Below are 20,986 nucleotides of genomic sequence, written 5' to 3'. Positions count from 1 at the left end.
GATGCTTAATATGAAAGATGTTTACAGTCATGCCACACCCATACTGTACCCACGTGACCTGTCCCTATAAAAGGCAGTGTGGTGTGACATACTGTCTTTTCTTCAAGCTCACATGTATGTGTTTTACATTACGAGATTGCTATTAATCCCCCATGTCAGCAGTGTGAAAAACAACTCCTAGCCTCAGATGAGCACACACTTTGCGTTTTTTGCTCGGGAGCTGAACATGCTCAAGCAGCTGCACAGGGTAGCAGCTCTTGCACTCACAAACCAAGAGCATTGAAATCTCGACATGCGTGCTTTGGGAGCTGAGCCTCTGGATTCTCATCAGATGAGTTTATCACGCAGATCAATGATCAATAAACTGCATCACTCTTCCTTGCCTGGGCACAAATCTCAACACTGAGATGTGCAAAGAGATTAAGTCACTCGAGCACATCCTGGCCAGGTTTCCCTTGCAGGTACCAAATCCAACCCCTACAGTTCACGGTTCAGTTGAGATGGTTTTGGCCCATATGGACAAATCATTTGCTTCTGCCTGCTTCTCTCTGTCACAGTTCAGACCAAGACCTGCCTAACAAACGATGCAGGCATCTGATCGCTTCCTATTTTTTATTAATTTAAAATATACAGTGGGGAGAACAAGTATTTGATACACTTCCGATTTTGCAGGTTTTCCTACTTACAAAGTATGTAGAGGTCTGTAATTTTTATCATAGGTAAACTTCAACTGTGAGAGACAGAATCTAAAACAAAAATCCAGAAAATCACATTGCATGATTTAACTTAGAACTTAATATTTGGTACAGAAATAGCAGCAGGGATTTTGGCCCACTCCACCATACAGACCTTCTCCAGATCCTTCAGGTTTCGGGGCTGTTGCTGGGCAATACGGACTTTCAGCTCCCTCCAAAGATTTTCTATTGGGTTCAGGTCTGGAGACTGGCTAGGCCACTCCAGGACCTTGAGATGCTTCTTACGGAGCCACTCCTTAGTTGCCCTGGCTGTGTGTTTCGGGTCGTTGTCATGCTGGAAGACCCAGCCACAACCCATCTTCAATGCTCTTACTGAGGGAAGGAGGTTGTTGTCCAAGATCTCGCGATACATGGCCCCATCCATCCTCCCCTCAATACGGTGCAGTCGTCCTGTCCCCTTTGCAGAAAAGCATCCCCAAAGAATGATGTTTCCACCTCCATGCTTCACGGTTGGCATGGTGTTCTTGGTGTTGTACTCATCCTTCTTCTTCCTCCAAACACGGCGAGTGGAGTTTAGAACAAAAGGCTCTATTTTTGTCTCATCAGACCACATGACCTTCTCCCATTCCTCCTCTGGATCATCCAGATGGTCATTGGCAAACTTCAGACGGGCCTGGACATGCGCTGGCTTGAGCAGGGGGACCTTGCATACGCTGCAGGATTTTAATCCATGACGGTGTAGTGTGCAACTAATGGTTTTCTTTGAGACTGTGGTCCCAGCTCTCTTCAGGTCATTGACCAGGTCCTGCAGTGTAGTTCTGGGCTGATCCATCACCTTCCTCATGATCATTGATGCCACACGATGTGAGATCTTGCATGGAGCCCCAGACCGAGGGTGATTGACCGTCATCTTGAACTTCTTCCATTTTCCAATAATTGCGCCAACAGTTGTTGCCTTCTCACCAAGCTGCTTGCCTATTGTCCTGTAGCCCATCTCAGCCTTGTGCAGGTCTACAATTTTTATCCCTGTAGTCCTTACACAGCTCTCTGGTCTTGGCCATTGTGGAGAGGTTGGAGTCTGTTTGATTGAGTGTGTGGACAGGTGTCTTTTGTAAAGGTAATGAGTTCAAACAGTTGCCGTTAATACAGGTAATGAGTGGAGAACAGGAAGGCTTCTTAAAGAAAAACTAACAGGTCTGTGAGAGCCAGAATTCTTACTGGTTTGTAGGTGACCAAATACTTATGTCATGCAATAAAATGCAAATTATTTCTTAAAAATCATACAATGTGATTTTCTGGATTTTTGTTTTAGATTCCGTCTCTCACAGTTGAAGTGTACCTATGATAAAAATTACAGACCTACTTGTTCTCCCCACTGTATATATTTCACCTTTATTTAACCAGGTAGGCCAGTTGAGTTGAGAAGTTCTCATTTACAACTGCAACCATGCAGCACACATGACAGCACTGCTTCAGCCAATAGGCTTTGTTAGCAATTCAATCATAAGGAGCTGCAGGAATACCTCTCTGCAAACTATGATGCTGAGCCCATGAAATAATTGTCTACAGTTACAGACCTGCTCATCCAATGCCTTCATGGTTAGCTGATGGTTAGCGCAGTCCAACCTCCCTGACGAAGAGAAGGAACCACTACTAGGTGTGCCCATATCACCTGACCAGTAATCTTGATGGTTGTACAGTCATCTCAAATAAAACTGTGAAGGACCTTGGCGTTACTCTGGACCCTGATCTCTCTTGTGATGAACATATCAAGACTGTTTCAAGGACAGCTTTTTTCCATCTATGTAACATTGCAAAAATCAGAAACTTTCTGTCCAAAAATGATGCAGAAAAATGTATCCATGCTTTTGTCACTTCTAGGTTAGACTACTGCAATGCTCTACTTTCTGGCTACTCAGATAAAGCACTAAATACACTTCAGTTGGTGGTAAACACGGCTGCTAGAATCTAGACTAGAACCAAATTTTTTTATCATATTACTCCAGTGCTAGCCTCTCTACACTGGCTTCCTGTTAAGGCAAGGGCTGATTTCAACGTCCCTTACTGTCCCCATAATTTCCAAGCAAACAGCTGGAGGCAGGACTTTCTCCTATAGAACTCAATTTTTATGGAATGGTCTGCCTATCCATTTCATAAAAAGACGCAGACTCGGTCTCAACCTTTAAGTCTTTATTGAAGACTCATCTCTTCAGTAAGTCCTATGACTGAGTGTAGTCTGGCCCAGGAGTGTGAAGGTGAATTGAAAAGCACTGGAGCAACGAACTGCCCTTGCTGTCTCTGCCTGGCCGGTTCCCCTCTCTCCACTGGGATTCTCTGCCTCAAACCCTATTACGGGGGCTGAGTCACTGGCTTACTGGTGCTCTTCCATGCTGTCCCTAGGAGGGGTGCATCACTTGAGTGGGTTGAGTCACTGATGTGATCTTCCTGTCCGGGTTGGCACAGCCCCTTTGGTTCGTGCCGTCGGGGAGATATTCGTAGGCTATACTCGGCCTTGTCTCAGGATAGTAAGTTGGTGGTTGAAGATATCCCTCTAGTGGTGTGGGGGCTGTGCTTTGGCACAGTGGTTGGGGTTATATTCTACCTGTTTGGCCCTGTCCGGGGGTATCGTCGGACAGGACCACTGTGTCTCCCGACCCCTCCTGTCTCAGCCTCCAGTATTTATGCTGCAATAGTATATGTGTCAGGGGGCTAGGGTCAGTCTGTGTGAATTTAAGTATGCAGGGGGCTAGGGTCAGTCTGTGTGAATTTAAGTATGCTCTCTCTCTCTCTCTCTCTCTCATCTGTCTCTCTTTCTCTCAGAGGACCGGAGCCCTAGGACCATGCCTCAGGACTACCTGGCCTGATGACTCCTTGCTGTCCACAGTCCACCTGGTTGTGCTGCTGCTCCAGTTTCAACTGTTCTGCCCGCGGCTATAGAATGCTGACCTGTTCACGTGCTACCTTGTTCCAGACCTGCTGTTTTAAACTCTCTAGAGACAGCAGGTGCCAACTGACATTTACTCCTGAGGTGCTGACCTGTTGCAGCCTCTATAACCACTGTGATTATTATTGTCTGACCCTGCTGGTCATCTATGAACATTTGAACATCTTGGCCATGTACTGTTATAATCTCCACCCAGCACAGATGAGGACTGGCCACCCCTCATAGCCTGGTTCCTCTCTAGGTTTAGGTTCCGGCCTTTCTAGGGAGTTTTTCCTAGCCACCGTGCTTCTACACCTGCATTGCTTGCTGTTTGGGGTTTTAGGCTGGGTGTCTGTACGGCACTTTGTGACATCAGCTGATGTAAGAAGGGCTTTATAAATACATCTGATTGATTGATCCGCCTGGATAATCTCCTGCATGCCTGTCATCGCCCATCCCGGGGGTTCGGGTCTCTCCCAGGAACCTCCAGCAAGACTGATTCCATGGAGGTGGGCACGACGCACCTTCCCCCAGAGGAACATCAACGCAGCTGTCAACAGGGTCTCTGCTCCTACTGCTGGGAGTCGGACAACCCCTGGAACACCTGTCCCAGAAGGAGAACCAGGCGAGGAAGCGACAGGCCCGAGGAGCGCCCCTGTACCTTCCCAGGTAGGAGTGGACGTGCCTTGCTCCTCTCTGTCCACCCAGCCCGTTCTTCTGCCGGTCACCTTCCCGGACTATCCTGGCCCCCCACTGAGTCCTGCCCTAGTGGACTCAGGTTCTGCAGGCAATTTTCTAAACCGGTCAGTGGCCTTATCATTACGCATTCCTCTAGGCCCTTTACAACCCCCTATCCCAGTCCATGCCCCAGACAACCGTTCCCTAGGAACAGGACTAGTGTGCCAGACCATGATTCCCATTTCCCTCACAGTTGCTCACAACCACCATGAACGCACTCTCCTCATCTTAGACTCTCCTGCACACCCCGTAGTTTTAGGTTCCCCCTGGTTACAGTTGCACAACCCCAGGATATCGTGGCCAGAGAGGTGGATGTTGGGTTGGTTGCAAGCATAGCAGGGGAGGTGTCTCTCTGTGTCTATCTGTGCCACCTCCGTGGAAAGTCCGGATCAGGCCACCAACGTCCCTATTCCGGTGGAATACCGGGACCTACAGGTGGCTTTTTTGAAGACTTGTGCCCTCATCGCCCATGGGACTTTACTATCGACATACTGCCTGGTTCTACCCTCCTGCGGGGGGACATCTACGCTCTCTCACAGCCAAAGCCATGGAGGTCTACGTCCAGGAGGCGCTGGCCCAAGGATTCCTCCGTTTGTCCACCTCTCCTGCTGCCTCCAGCTTCTTTTTCATGAATAAGAAAGACGGAGGTCCCCAGCCCTGTATCGATTACCGGACACTGAATAAGGCAACTGTTAAATTAATTTATCCCCTGCCTCTCATACTCACTGTGATCGAACAGATGCACGGTGCTCAGTACTTTACCAAATTGGATTTACACAGTGCCTACAACCTGGTGCGCATCAGAAAGGGGGATGAATGGAAGACCGCCTTCAGCACCAGCACCGGGCACTACGAATACAGGGTAATGCCCTACGGCCTGATAAATGCATCCTCTGTGTTTCAATCCCTCATTAACGAGGTATTTCAAGACATGTTGGGTCGCTGTGTAGTGGTGTAAATAGACGACATCTTGGTGTACTCCACTACATGCGAGCAGCATGACTCATGTCAGGTCTATGTTGAAGTGAAGGTGGAAGCCTCCGAGGTTGGAGTAGGGGCTGTTCTCTCCCAACACACTGGATCGCCGCCTAAACTCCATCCATGCGCCTTTTACTCACGGAAGCTGTCTCTCGAGGAGTGGAATTATGACGTGGGGGATCATGAGTTGCTGGCCGTCAAGAAGGCGCTGAAAACATGGCGGCACTGGCTGAAGGGTGCTCAACACCCATTCCTTATTTGGACGGCCCACCTGAACCTAGAGTACATTCGAGCAGCGAAGAGGCTGAACACGTCAGTCCAGGTGGGCCCTATTTTTCACCAGGTTTGACTTTACCCTCTCCTACCGACTGGGATCTAACAACGTCAAGGCCGATGCGTTGTTTCGGGTGCATGACACAAGGATTGGAGGGAGAAAGTGACACCCATTATTCCCCTGTCCTGCATTGTGGCTCTTGTTGTGTGGAATGTGGACATGGACATCTGTTGAGCCCTGTGACAGGAGCTCTCACCTGCCCACTGTCTCAAGGGGCGTACCTCTTATGTTCGGGACCATCTCCTCGCCTGGACACACACAGCACCTGCGTCGGGGCACCCGGTATAGCCCTTTCTATCGACTGTCTCTCCGTCAAGTAGTGGTGGCCCACCTTGGCCCAGGACGTCCGGGTTTACGTCTCTTCCTGCTCCACCTGCGCATAGAGCAAGACACTGAGACACCTCCCCTATGGAAAACTCCACCTGCTGCCGGTTCCACAATGACCCTGGTCCCACCCCCCTGTGGACTTTGTCACAGACCTTCCCCCCTCGGAGGGGCACACCCCCATCCTGGTCATTGTGGACCAGTTTTCCAAAGCCTGTTGTTTGATTCCTCTGTCTGGTCTCCCTAAGGCCATGCAGACCGCAGAGGCATTACGGATCCCGGAGGGCATCGTGTCTGACCGTGGTCCTCAGTTCACCTCCCGTGTCTGTAAGGCCTTCATGGAACGACTGGAGGTCACATTCAGCCTCACCTCCTGGTACCATCCCCAATCAAAAAGGCAGGTGGAAAGGGTAAATCAGGAACTGGGTAGGTACCTTCGTAGTTACTGTCAGGACCTGCCGGGGGAGTGCCTTGGGCAGAATACGGACAAAACTCCCTCCGCCACTCCTTCACTAACCTCAAACCCTTTCAGTGTGTTCTAAGCTCTCAGCCGGCCCTGGCACCAGAGTCAGATCGAGGCTCCTGTGGTGGACGATTGGTTCTGGCACCCCGAGGAGGTATGGAACATAGTGCACACCTGTCTCCAGCGTGTCGTCCTCCGGCAGAAGGTGCAGGCTGATCGTCACTGCAGTGTGGCCCCTGTCTTTCACCCCGGTGGCAGGGTCTGGCTTTCTACGAAGGACCTGTCCCTCCATCTGCCCTGCCGGAAGCTGAGCCCACGGTTTGTGGGGCCATTCAAAGTCCTGCGAAGAGTCAATGAGGTGACGTACAGATTACAGCTGCTGGACCCCACGATGCACCTCCACCTCCCTTGGATGTCAAGGGGGCCCCGGCCTACTCTGTCCACAGCCTGTTGGACTCACGGCATCGTGGGGGGTCTCTCCAGGGCCTTGTCGACTGGGAGGTGTACGGTCCCGAAGAGCGGTGCTGGGTTCCGGCGCGGGACGTCCTGGACCGTTCTCTCAGTCGGGACTTCCCCTGGCGTTTTCCCGACTGACCCGCACTGTGTCTCCGGGTGTCACGATCGTCGTCAAGGAAATGACCGGACCAAGGTGCAGCGTGGTAAGCGTACATTCTTTTATTTTACATGTCGCCAACAAAACAATAAACAACAAAACAAACGTGAAGCTCTGTAAGGCTATACATGCCACTAACAAAGACAACAACCCAGAAATGAGAAAAGGAAAAAGGCTGCCTAAGTATGATTCCCAATCAGAGACAACGATAGACAGCTATCCCTGATTGAGAATCATACCCGGCCAAAAACAAAGAACCAGAAAGCATAGACTTTCCCACCCGAGTCACACCCTGACCAAACAAACATAGAGAATAAAAGGATCTCTATGGTCAGGGAATGACACCGGGGTTGTGCCCAAGGTTGACGGCACCCCGCTGCTGAAGCAAACGCCCACTCATCAACCCCGGACTTGTCTCGTCATCATTACACACACCTGGTTCCAATACCCACTCTATCACTGCATATATACTCCCTCTGTCATTTGTCTTTGTCGGTCATTGTAAATGTTGCTTGTTTTCCTGAGAGGAATCTCTCCTACTATTTCCTGAGTACTTTATTATTTTGCACTTTGGGTTTCGTCCCGCTTTTATATAGTGCTTTAAAAACTCAGTAGTTCTATACCTCCGACTGCCTCCTGCCTACTCCTCTCTCCACTTGTGACAGCATTCAAACCAGATCTAACTTTATTTACATAGAATGTTTCAATTATTTATTTTTCTGCTTCATCACACATCCATTCCATTCTGAAACCCACAGCTTGAATGATCCAGAGTTGCTTTGCTTTCCTAAGAGCATTGTACATCTAGAGTTGAAGCATTGCCTTCACCAGGCATGCATCCAGGCAAAAATGACACAAATACTGCACCACCTGTTGTGGTCCTGACTCCTGTAATTTATCTACTGTCCTTTTATTGATGGAGCTTTAACATCAAACGTTTACAGTCCACCTGTCCACACTGGTCAAAATGCAGTCAACAGTGGGCACAAGCCCAGCACAGAATGCCACATACTATATAAGCCCTATAAAGAAAATAAATAAACAAGGTATGACAGCCACTCTGGATATGGAATGCCTGTCATCTAACGACAATGACTGTTTATGAAGCGGAACATTCCAGCTTTCACTAAGGAAGTAAGATTGTAAGATCAAAGAAACAGGTGATACCAAACCGGCCTCTTTTATGACTATTTCTAGACAGACATATTCAGAGAGAGTATAACACACTGTAATGGTCAAGACAAGTCGTGTAAGGGTATTGAGACTTGTCTATGAAATAATTGTCTATGAAAGCTATAGATGGCCGTTGAAGTGTGTTCAATTAGACCATGTTATGGTAGGTTAATAGCAGTGACTTTTGTCATCTCATTTTATGCCCGACAGACCTGATCCAGCAGCATTTGTGTATCGTGGCTAATCCCAGGCGGAGGAAGGTCACAGACAGGGTTGTGGCCAGACTTCGGAAGGATCAAATTGATGTGGAAGAGACCCTTTAATCCCAGTTGGCCAGCAACACATTCCAGACATACTGACAGAGGACATTTCCCTTTCTCCCGAGGTCCCTCCCTCCAGTCTCCCTGTTTGGAAATGATAATATGACTTTATGGATTTTACTTATATTGCTACAATCTATAGTCTACATCAGACTATATAGGCTATACATGTATGTCTTCCAGATTAACAAAGACAGAAGCAAGTATAGCATAACCGTTTAAACAATGCACAATCCAGAAGCACTACAGACATTTTAAATAAAAGCAATTATTTATTAAAAAAATAAAAAACATAGTACCACACACATTGTTTCCTCTGGAGAAATGTCTGGCCTTTCCGCCCCAAAGCTTTCCCTGGTTGCCACTACTCAACTAAAAATGTCATCACAATTTTTTAAGTCACTCCCAAAAAACGTATTTTGAGGTAGGGTTACGTTTTACCCCAAGTTACCCTACAATTGATCCGTGTTGGATATAGCTCCAATCTTCCCTATGCACTAACAGCAAATTGCAGAGCAGTAACATGCTTAACCATGAAGCTGCTAAAAACTCTGGGTTTAAAATGGTACAGGCCACACATATGTAGGAGTTATAATAATGCTCTTGTGGATGTACAGACCTGGCAAGGAGACACTCTACAGGAATACATTGCGCACTCTGACTCCTCGGGGGAGGGCCGCAGCCTGACAAAGGCTGACAGAGAGTAGGTACCATCGTTGTTTTTATGGTGACTGTAGTAAGTGATATTCTCCAGCTACTCAGGCCGTTGACCACTACTGGTCTCCTTGAATAGGTGGTCAAGAATACACGGGGAGGCTCTGAGGGTGAAACACGAAAGACGGGCAATATTATGAAGAGGTTAGTGAGGTATCATTTAATAGTGTCTGTCGTGTGATTATGTGAAGTTGTGAACCTTTACGTATACTTCCGCAAGTAAAGTATTGTACTCTTCCTGATTTGACTGAGTTGAAAACTGAATTCACCCCAACACGGTGAGCTACACCCCTCACACCCCCAGAGGTCCCACCCATGACAAGTAGGGCAATGTCCAGGCTACCACTGAGTAGGGGTACACGGATGGAACACACCTACGTCCCCTCACTGCTCACACTGGTAACGGGCACAGTCAGGGAGGCGTCACCCCTGGCAATGCCCTTTACTGCCACCCCGCTGCCCTCTGTCTGCCCTGAGCTGCTGGAGTAGCTGAACAGATTGGTTCGGTACGCGCCGTGCCGCTGTAGATGCCACTCCACTGTGAGGTGAGAGGCCTTGTGGTCCACGTCAAACTGACAGTGCAGGATCGGCTCCTTCTGCAGGCCCAGCAACACAGACGGAGAGCGGTTCATAAGCACCATAACAGCTACACAGAGACAGGGGCTACAGGGAGAGTGTGGGGAAGGTATTAGGCAAATTATTAGAATTTTAGCAACCAGGAAATGCCAGAGCGATTTCTGCATATTGCACCTTTAACTTGTGGATATTTTTTGTTTGAAAACCCAGAGCCATATAAATCATACTAACGGCTATGGGTAAATTCATGAAAAGAAAACTGGGTAAACTGAGTTTACCCTCCATTACTAAACTATGACTCCTGAGTTGCCAAACTGCACCACAGCATCTCTGTAGATGCCTTTAGTTTCAATGTGTCCCTCAGCATTTGTCCATACATTCTCATCCATCAGTTGACAGGGCAGCCATTGCACCTGTAGGGATCCCAGCACGTCTGGGCATAAGGGTGTGAAAACAGACAGGGATGAAAGTTAGCATTAATGGCGAAAAAAATAAATAATAATAACAATAACAGAAAATACTTAAATAATTTACCTGCACCTGGAGTTAAACAGAGGAGAACAGGGAAGAGTTTCATGTTTCAGAAATGTCAGATATTACTTATATCTCATTTCAACTGAAACAAGTTCAACTTGTTTTATAAGTTGAAGAAGAACTTTCACTTTAATTTCTATGATCCCAATTTTGTGATTGTGTAGATTGGCTGTAAAAAGTTGTGTGTGTCAACTGTAGGGGTGCCCATGTTGCTGGGGATCGGAAGTGTCTGGTGCGAGAGAGGCAGGTTAGGTGACCAGAGTCAGAGTCAAGCAGAAGGTGTCATATGCTGAGGTAGTGAGGAAAGTAGAGGAGGATGGGTCAAGGGTGAGGGATCCTGAGAGGATCCCTGTGAGAAGTAGATCTGTTACAGCACAGAGGGATAGGCCAATGAGTGATATATGCATCAGTAAGGTTGGCTTCTTAGCGTTCCAAGAAATGGAACTGCAGAAATGGAACTCAAATCACAGAAAATAGATGTTGTGGTGGCAGCTGCAGAGAAGTACTTGGGTGTATGAGATTTGACTTCAAAAGAGTTCCTGGCTGTGTTGAGTGGTGGTGTCTCATCTCCCCAGGTGGTTGGCATGGTGCAGGAGCAGATATTGTCAAAGTAGTGGAACGAGGTAGTGTGTTTCTGATGAGTGTAGGGTTAGCTGGAAGGGTGTTTTTATTTATTTCCACTTTTCCGATTTTGTATCACAAAGTATAATGGCTTTATACTATAGTCCAGTTGGGGGCGGTAATGCAACAAATCGGATGCCAACCTCCATTAAACCCCACCTAAGAAGAATAAGGTGTTTGCTGATGACGACACACTGTGCGACAACGAAAAAGCTACATGTGGAATGGCCAGACTGACAGGGAATATTTTTCCAATTTGTTCGGTTCTTAGATGGTACTTTTCGATTAAAAAGTGAATGTGTGTGTGAATTATTAAATGCATGAGGTTGGTAAGCTTTACTTTTCCGTAGTACGTGCGTATATTTGAACACAAGCTAGCTAGTAGTTACAACCAGGCAGCTTGGTCGAAGACACTCAGCATTCAGTTTACAACAGAATAAAAAATACTCGTCAAATGTCCAGCGACACTGTCAAAGATTTGACGCCGTCCCGGGAGAACAATGTTGCCACTGAGAATAAGGATGCACATATCGGTAATAACGGGGGAACAGAGATTCTCTCAAAAAACCAGAGGAAGAAGCTTTTGAGGCATCAGAAATGGGAGGAGGAAAGGAACCTTCGCAAGTCAGTAACGTTATATCCTGTGGATATATTGTCTCACATTCCTACGGTCAAAAGGACCAATAGTTGTAACAATTGATATAGTATGCTTTAAATTTCATTTAATTCAACATACTGGCTTGTAGAGGTTGAGAGTGGCAACTTTATTGATCCTAACACTCATTTGTGCCAACGTAGAATTAAATGCAATTCAACATGGGGTTTCCAGGCAAGTAGCTAGATAACTAGCTAGGTATACTGTGTTTCACAGAAGTGATGTTTTACATTTAAACTGCCCCCTGTATTCACTTAGGCTACCTCTTAGTGATTATGGGCATACTGGGCAATAATTAACTCAACAGTATGACATCATCATACTGCTTACAAACAACAACAACATCATTCAAATCTACCAAGATTGCCACTATTGATTTATGGCAAGTTGTACCTTGAAGAATGCCCACATGACAAATTGTAATGTTGTTGATATCCGAAAGCAGAAAGCACCATTTTGTGTATGATCATCATGTCGTGTATTGTCTTAACTTTTAAAGTTCTGTTTGACTGTGTGCTTCACAGGCAGAAGCGGAAGGAGAAGAGGCAGAAGAGGAGCCTTGAGAGGAAGACCCAGGGGGAGGAGGGAGGGGAGTTTGTGGCTGGCCGGAAGCGTTTGAGGAAAGAGGTGAAGCCCAGCAGCCCCCTGAGACTGGTGATAGACTGCAGCTTCGACAACCTCATGATGCTTAAGGTAGCAAGACTGTCAGGGCCCCCGTGGTCAGTAGGGCACAACGTTGTGGAATGTTCAGATATAAATATACTGTGTAGAACAAACATTAATCTCAGACATGTAGAGTAACGAATCACGGCAGTTCTATTCATGGCATTCCTATCTGACTGCAACGTTTCGTGTACATAGAAGATGGCACAGTATTGAGCCCTGTGTTCGGTGCTTTATGTATTGTTTCCCCTGTGAAGGATGTTAGGAAGCTCCATAAGCAAATCCAGAGATGCTATGCGGTGAACAGACGAGTGGTGCACCCTGTTCAGGTGAGTCTACCTGCCCCACAGGACCCCCTGCATCATCATCATCATCGGTTGCAGAATCATCCATCAACCACCACTGAACTCACGTGATTCAAGACTCATTCATCTTAGTGCTGTATTTTCTCTCTCTTCATCTCCCAGTTTTATCTAACCAGCCTTGGTGGACAGCTGAAGCAAAACATGGATAAGACCGATGAAGGATGGGTTAACTGGAAGGTGAGTGTACCCTGTTTGTTAGTTTGGATACGCACTGCCAATGCATGTTGAAATGACTAATGGAAATAGTTAGGGGGGGGGTGTTTTTCAGAGAGGCACTGCGGGTGTTACACTTTGTTTGAGAAGATAGGAAATGACTTGAGGGGTATGCATACATATGGGGAGTAATGTCTCGTGGGGGTTTCCATATTTAAAGCTCTGGTGAAAGGTAGGCAAGACTCTTGTCTGGTGGAACAAGAGTGATGCAACGGTCTACGCTACTGCATCTCAGTGCTAGATGCGTCACTACAGACCCTGGTTCGATTCCAGGTTGTATCACAACTGGCCATGATTGGGAGTCCCATAGGGTGGCACACAATTGGCCCAGCGTCGTTAGGGTTTGGCCCGGGTTAGGCCGTCATTGTAAATAAGAATTTGTTCTTAACTGACTTGCCAGGTTAAATAAAGGATAAATAAAATAAAAAATAGATGTTTTGAGCTGGGTGCAAATAGATACATTAACAAGTCAACACCTCTCCCAAACACTTGCCAACACTTTCCATCAGATGCCAACCATATTACCCATTAAATATCCCACTACTTAGGGATGCAATCTGAGTGGTTCAAGACGGCAGCAAGTGAAGAAGGAAGAGTAATATGTCATTAGGCTGTGGGTGTTGTGTAGGTTAGGAGGTGGCAACTTACATTAACACCTGGTACCTTTTTGTTTGTATGTATGTGTGTGTGTCCCCGTCCTGGGCAGGATATAACGGTGAAAGCAGAGGCGTACCACGAGGTGGTGGCCAAAGAGCAGCTGGTTTACCTGACCTCTGACTCTCCCAACGTTCTGACGGAGCTGGACGATACCAAGGCCTACGTCATCGGAGGCCTGGTGGATCACAACCACCACAAGGTCAGGACTACAGAATGACCTAGAATATTAATTTATGGTCTATTGAGTATTGTTCTCAACATGTTGGGTATGTTAAGCAGCAAGTCAAGACAACCAATTCCAAATCGACCCCCTACCCCTAGACACTTCACCTCGATCTGAGCCATTGAAATAAGAGCCCTCGTCAGGTCCCATTTATGTCAGCCGTTGGTGAGCATTATGTTTGACCTTTTACCTTGTCCTGTAGGGTATCACCTTTGAGCGGGCTCAGGAGCTGGGGATCGACCACGCACAGCTCCCGCTGAACAGCTTCGTCAAGATGAACAGCCGCAAAGTGCTGGCGGTCAACCACGGTGAGGAACTATCCTAATGATTTACACCTCAAGATAGGAAACCACCTCCATTTACCGTAGCCTGTTCATGTAGTGTGTAGCATTGACAGACTTATGAAATTTAAATAAAAACATGAGTGGCATGTGATAAGGGTTTTTAATATTCAATTCTTAATGTATAACTGTATTTGTGTGTGCATTTTCCCTGCCACAGTGTTTGAGATCATGCTGGTGTACTTGGAGAAGAGGGATTGGCAGGAGGCCTTCTTCACCGTCCTGCCTCTAAGGAAAGGGGCCATTCCCCTGGGCCAAGAGGGAACAGCGACGGAAGAGAAGGAGGAAGAGGAGGATTCTGACAGAGACTCAGACACAGCAGAGACAGTCATACAGAACACCCCGAACACACTGGACCAACAGGAGAAAGGACAGGGAGGACAGGACACACTGCAGTTGAAAGAGGCTCCCAAAGAGCAGACTGCAGCATAGCCCCAAATGCTACCATGTTCTTCTGGGTCTTAATATAAATTGTTATCTGTTGCAAAATGGTTGATTTAGTGAATTGCGAGTTTGAGTTATTTTTGATTGCAGAATTATAGTAATTTTTAGTCCGTGTTTTGTTATCAGATTTCTGTTGATTTATGCTTTTTTAATGGAAGATATTTGACATGGAGTGCCTATATTAAGTGAACAAGTCACACACTTGCAGATATGTTATACCTTTTGACCTGTTATTGGTGCTCTGTAGCAAGTCTAATGCTTTTCATTAAATTAAAACAGTTTGACTTACACAGACTGATATTACCGGTATAACATTGGGTCTCTGTAGGAAAAATAACCTACATACACCTATGTGCAATTAAAGTTGCCTGGTAATTCATCCAAGCACTGGAGCACTGTAAATGTAATGGGTAATTCTGCAGGAGAATCACTGCAATCACTGCCCTCTTGTGGCCAAGGAAAGATCATACACCTAAAATTATCTGGTTGAAAGTTTCAGACGCCATGGAAACACATGACGCTGACCTGTGCTTGCTTCTGTTTGCTAAATATACATGGCCTGATAAACTACATTAGCAGCTAGCTAACATCAAATGAATAGAAAAGCAATGAAAGTGGTAGTTTAATTACAGCTCAGGGCGGTAAGAACGTTTTGTTAATTCAACTAGCTAGCTAACGTACCTGCTTCACAGTAGTTTACTTTTGTGAGGAGCGTCGTTTACAGTGTTGTATTTAACGTTATCTATCTGGAAACTAGCCCATTCAACTAACACGTCCATGTAGCACTAATGCCTTGGGTTCTCTCGAGCAACCAGGAAAATAAACTCAACTGTCTCTGTTCCAACACATGCATATCTAGCAATTTTGTACGTTTTCATGCAGGATATGCATAACAATAATGACATTGGTTATCTTGTGGGATCCATCCACAGTGTTTGATTTTACCGGACTTCATCATTTTTATTTGCAGTAATTGTGTATCCTTGAGTGTACTGTACTGGCACTACTGCCGCTGCCATGAGGCCGGGGCTTTTATGGCACAGATGGTCATCATCATTGGAGAGTTGTGGTATAAGCCCCAATTTGGTTGGATCTTCCTTTTCAATTGCTACATTATCAACGGGGAACTTACATCCTAACTGTTTGCAAACCCGATGTCATGACACCATAACCAGTTGTTAAATATAATGATGCATTTCAGGCATCATGCCCTAGTGGGCATTTGCCAGCCAAGGATGACATCTACCTCAGTGGGTGCTTCATGGGCCAATACCACAAGTTGGAGTGTCTCCCCCATCTTCCCACTCCTGTTTCAAGAGAAGATGAGATTTGAGAAGGTGGATCAATGTGACACATCTCCTGATTATTCTAAACCAAGGGTGGCCAACCAACTCTTCTGGAGAGCTGTCAGGTGTGCATGCTTTTGTTCCAGCCCAGCTCTTGCACAGTAGATACCAACTACACAGCTGTTCATCAGCAGGCTTGATTTGCTGACTCCGGTGGATTTGAGCAGGGCTGGAACAAAAGCCTGTACACCTTATAGCTCTCTTGGATGCCAGGAGGTATGGCACCATGCAGTTGTCCCATACACTGGTAACAGAGAAATCGTAGAATGTGTATGAACAAGATTTTCTAATGAGATTTGTTCCGTTTCTCTTCCTATTCAGGTGTTCCACTATGCTGTTGGCCCAGGAGATGTTGCATAGAGGCTGGAGAGTAAAGTTCTATTTTATATACCTGTGCCTGTAGACAAGCCTATTTGATACATTTTAATACTACAATGTTAAATATTGTATGCTCATATTCAACTACTATTTGTTTACTTATTTTTCTCTAGGTGAAACCGTCAAAGTTGAATTGGTACAGTTGATTCCTCCAGGTGCTGTAATTTGTCTTCTAAATGTTAAGAAGGGACTTTGGTCCAACAATTGGCTAAGTGTTTAACACGACAGCCTAATAGACAATAAGCAAGTTGATCATGTGCCATTTACAAGCAACTTACTGTGAGTGCATACATTTTAGTATACTGAATTGAACCCATGGCCCTTTCATTGTGAGCACCAAGTTCCTACTGACTGAGCCACACAGGAGCACAATGATTGACCACTGGATGCTTTGCTGCAGTGGGGAAGGCCTTGGCCTGCTTTGAGGAGGACACCAGAAGCTTCCTATTCTCAGAACCCAAACTGCTTCCTTCTCTAGATTGGTCAGAAATGTTCTCATGACACGATCCATTAGCTTCCCTGTAATTAGGAGCTTTTTACATCACAGAGCTTACACCATCACTGTGGAGATGAAGGCTATAGTCCTGCTACAGTGAGATGTGTGAGACAAAGATGTTTCACTGGACACTAATTGATAGGTCACAGTAGGAAAATACAGAGACAGCGTACATGTACTGAGAGGACACAGTTTATGTTGACGCATTAAGCTGCTCTTCCAACTAGTGGATCAGGCCACTCAAGTCGTCCACTCTGTCATCTTCCCTAGGGCATTGCTCCAAGGTTAGAGTTCTCCACCAGAACAACATCAGTGAGTGCTCTGCGAACGCCACGGTCAACAACACCCATCTCAGTTCTCCAATGGTAATGTTTTCACTACATCATCAGCACTTCTATCGCTCTCCGTAGACTTTATTGTCCCCTACCTTAGCACGAGGTGTCTCTGGTCCAAGGTAGGAGCTGTATGCCTATGGGCAGAATATAATTTCAACCACTTATTCCCATTGGACCAAGGACCAAGATTGGTGGGATGAGCTGTAGGAGGACAGGGTCATTGTAATGGCTGGAATAAATGGAATGCAGTCAAACATGTTGCTTCCATAATAGTTTGCTCTTTTCTTGTCTTCGTTCATTTGTTCACAGAGGACGGTGGTGCCAAAGGAACACACTACAAGGTCCCGTAATGGGTTTTGAGGAGGAGATTGGGACAGTGCCCGATGGGCACCAGCAATGCCCAGGTTGTGCTCCCTCTCCCCCGTACAAAGCCGGCCAGATGGACGGTTGTCATGGAAACGTGGGTTGACTGGCACAGCTCAGTTTGGGTTCAAGCTGGGATATGGATGAGGAGTTTTGACCTTGCCATGTTAGTATATTTAACTTCTAGTGGTATGAGTTGTCATGGTGACAAATGAAAGTATGACTTTATACCAGCGAGCCAGCGACAAGTCAGTGGGCTCATGTGATATTTGTATTGATGTGTGTTCATGTTATTTTATCTGGTTTGTGTGTGCTTGTGGGTGGGTGTGCGCACATGCATTTATGTGTTTGTGTGTGCGTGTGGCATTACAGCCAGCAGATGGCAGAGAATAGCTCACTGTTATTTGTAGTGATGAGGAATATTCCCAGATGTGTTTTTATCCACGGCCCTGGTCTGTCATGTAGCAATGATTTCCTGTACTGGGCATAACACGCTTTTATTGAGATTATGACATTGTTGATAAAGGAAATAGGACATTGAACTCAACTAATAAGGTAAGATTAGATAGTACTTTATCCATCCCCTAAAGATGATTTTTTTGATTGCACAAGCTAATACATACTACAACAACAATAATTAGACAATAACAACAAAGGATATGGAGACAGCAAAAGCAGCACATCATTAATTCATGTAAAAGACGAGTGTCTACCTTTGGACACCAGTTCCAAATCAAACAAAACTCTTCATTCCGTTTGGCAAATGATAGGGTTATTTCAGGCTTTGGACTCCCAACTCAATCACTTGGGTTCGTGCCTGTCATTTTATGTATACCCCTTCAAATGACGTGTTACCTCACTTTATTGTATTCGACTATATTGTGTTTTTGCTGTGTTCTCCTCCTGTCCCTAGAAGAGGGACCCTTGGCGTGGTACTGGCAACTCCCTCACCTCATCTCTTCCCTGTCATGGCCAGACACACCCTCTCCTTGTCTCCCACGGTCCCCGGCCTCTGACACAGACAATCTCCTGGACTACTCCCAGGTCCAAGCCAGCAATGTTTCCTGGCTAACAAAGGGGGGTCTCCCACCCCTACACCCACACCCATCCCTTCCATGCTTTGGCACGCCTACATGGAAAGCTTGAGCCATATAGGTATGTCTAGCCTATTTGACTTAACTTGACGTAAACCCTTGACTCCGATAAGGAGCGTATGCCATTGACAAAGGTCCTCCATGTCACTTGGTGCGGGGCAAGTTTTTACCAGAAGGCCCCAGTTGAGGCCTGGCCTGACCCTGTCCTGATTCTTATTTCAATTTCTATGGACAGGTTACGCCCAAGTTCCCAGGGCAGGTGGGAGGAGGTCCATCACCGCGTCCGAGGACTCCCTATCACCCCAAGAGCAGTGCACAGACTCTCCCATGTGAGTAACACACACACCACTATCATCTGCAGTGGGTGGATAGGAATCCATAACAGTAATCACAACAGCAATTGACCCCAAATGTACCTTGAAAAGATTGTAACTTCAATTGACCCAGTTACATTCTCAACAGCTGAAACCTTTCGAGGCTACTTTTTTTTCTGTCAGCTTCATTGAGCTTGCCTGGCGCAATGGAACCAATAGCATAGTTGTAAACCGGCAAACCCCGCCCATCTGGCACGCCGGGCAGGCTAGAACAAACGCTAAACGTATAGCCTAGTATTTGAACCCAGGTCTGCAGTCATTCATGCCTGATCCCTACACTTTGTTTGAAAGCCAATGTTTTGACAATGTCATAATGTCTGATCACATCACACTCATTTTATTAAAAGTATTAGCAATTAGCCACCGTGGAGTTTGGTATGGACAGGAGGATACACCAGATAGAAATGCAGAATTGATGATGGGTGGACCTTGAACTCCAGCAGAAAGACAGAAATCCCCCCTCACCCTTTCCTCTTCTCTCCTCTTTCCCTTTATCTGTCTCTGTCTCTTCTTTCTCTCTGGCTGCTGTGTGATGTCATAGAGCAGATCTGTTTTTGTACAAAGATTGACAATGACATAGGTGTTGGCAAGATTGACAATGACATAGGTGTTGGCAAGATTGACAATGACATAGGTGTTGGCAAGATTGACAATGACATAGGTGTTGGCAAGATTGACAATGACAAAGGTGTTAGCAAGATTGACAATGACATAGGTGTTGGCAAGATTGACAATGACAAAGGTGTTAGCAAGATTGACAATGACATAGGTGTTGGCAAGATTGACAATGACAAAGGTGTTAGCAAGATTGACAATGACATAGGTGTTGGCAAGATTGACAATGACATAGGTGTTGGCAAGATTGACAATGACATAGGTGTTGGCATGATTGATAATGACAAGTGTTGGCAAGATTGACAATGACAAGTGTTGGCAAGATAGCACAAACAGATATGGGATTGAGCTAGCGATGTGAACTCAGTGCTGATGTGTTGGTGACCACTGCCGATCGACCGGGTTGGTGACCAATGCGTTATGATATATGTAATGTATTGTCATAAACAGTAACATTTTAATGATACCATTCTCCTACAGCAGGAACTCACTTGGTGAAGTCCACAGGACTGAGCATGAACAAATTCAGCAACCATGTCTCTGTCACTAACAAATACAGTCATGGGTGGAACTCTGCTTCCAATTCTGAAGTCTTTATAAACGCTTACATAAGTGCATGTGGCAATAAAGACTTATTGTAATGTCCTTAACCCAACACTGAGTGACCTTGTCAAGAGATGCGGATGTCTTGGTGTAATGGTTAAATAAATGAGGCGCTATTGCGTAACACCATTGGTGCAAACTACATACACTTCCTAGTGTTAGAAATACTATATGAGGTGTTATTGCATAACACTGAAAGTGTTCATTCCCTAACACTTACAAAGTGTAACAGCGTCTGCACTAAGCACCATGTTAATTTAACACTCAAAAGTGTGGACCTGTATAGACACTGGCCCAGTGTCAAATTGAACACTGTCAGTGTTGATTTAACACTGGATAATTTGCTGTGTAGGGTAGGCTTTTATGATAATTGAATGATTTTGAGTGCCCAAATTATGGCACATGTAAGATTGTTGCTGGCCCTGCCATCAACTGATTTCTGCCTACGCAACTGCAGCTAAGGTCACTTTTTGTGAATGTTGAAGCATTTTGTAGAATAAAACAAAAAAAGCACATACAAAGCTTCATAATTCATAAAGGTCATGTTAACTGACTGATATTATCGCATAGAACAAAACGTATGAGATCTCCTAAGCCTGTGTTAACTTATGTTCTGCATTCATCCCAAAACCTTACTCTTACATTGGGATCTAGCTCTATTCCATCACCGTACCTTTGTAGTGGGGTATTATTACTTGATATATGTATGTTATATTTACATCACATGCGACTCTGAATAAGACGAAGCAATTAGCCCATTAAATGAATTGTCTGACTCCAGAAGATAAATAGCAATATGTGAGAACACTATAGCT

The 20,986-nt window shown here is 45.8% G+C and overlaps 1 protein-coding gene across 1 annotated transcript; it reads left to right on the top strand.

The window, feature by feature from the left end:
• The first annotated feature begins 11,176 nt into the window (after positions 1-11,176).
• On the top strand, positions 11,177-14,857 carry trmt10a (tRNA methyltransferase 10A). The gene is made up of 7 exons (XM_021615170.2): positions 11,177-11,630; positions 12,186-12,354; positions 12,582-12,653; positions 12,792-12,866; positions 13,609-13,758; positions 13,985-14,090; positions 14,284-14,857. The coding sequence occupies exons 1-7, from the start codon at positions 11,461-11,463 to the stop codon at positions 14,553-14,555; spliced, it is 1,014 nt and encodes a 337-aa protein (XP_021470845.2). The 5' UTR covers positions 11,177-11,460; the 3' UTR covers positions 14,556-14,857.
• The last annotated feature ends 6,129 nt before the right edge of the window (positions 14,858-20,986 follow it).

Source organism: Oncorhynchus mykiss, chromosome 9, assembly GCF_013265735.2.
Source record: "Oncorhynchus mykiss isolate Arlee chromosome 9, USDA_OmykA_1.1, whole genome shotgun sequence".
Classification (NCBI taxonomy): domain Eukaryota; kingdom Metazoa; phylum Chordata; class Actinopteri; order Salmoniformes; family Salmonidae; genus Oncorhynchus; species Oncorhynchus mykiss.
Note: the sequence above shows the minus strand (reverse complement) of the source record. Positions and strands in the feature narration are given on the sequence as shown.

Coding starts and splice junctions, on each gene's coding strand:
- trmt10a (XM_021615170.2), top strand. CDS start 11,461: ATGTCCAGCGACACTGTCAAAGATTTGACGCCGTCCCGGGAGAACAAT. Junction 12,867..13,608: donor AAGGATGGGTTAACTGGAAG/GTGAGTGTACCC, acceptor CGTCCTGGGCAG/GATATAACGGTGAAAGCAGA. Junction 14,091..14,283: donor AGTGCTGGCGGTCAACCACG/GTGAGGAACTAT, acceptor TCCCTGCCACAG/TGTTTGAGATCATGCTGGTG.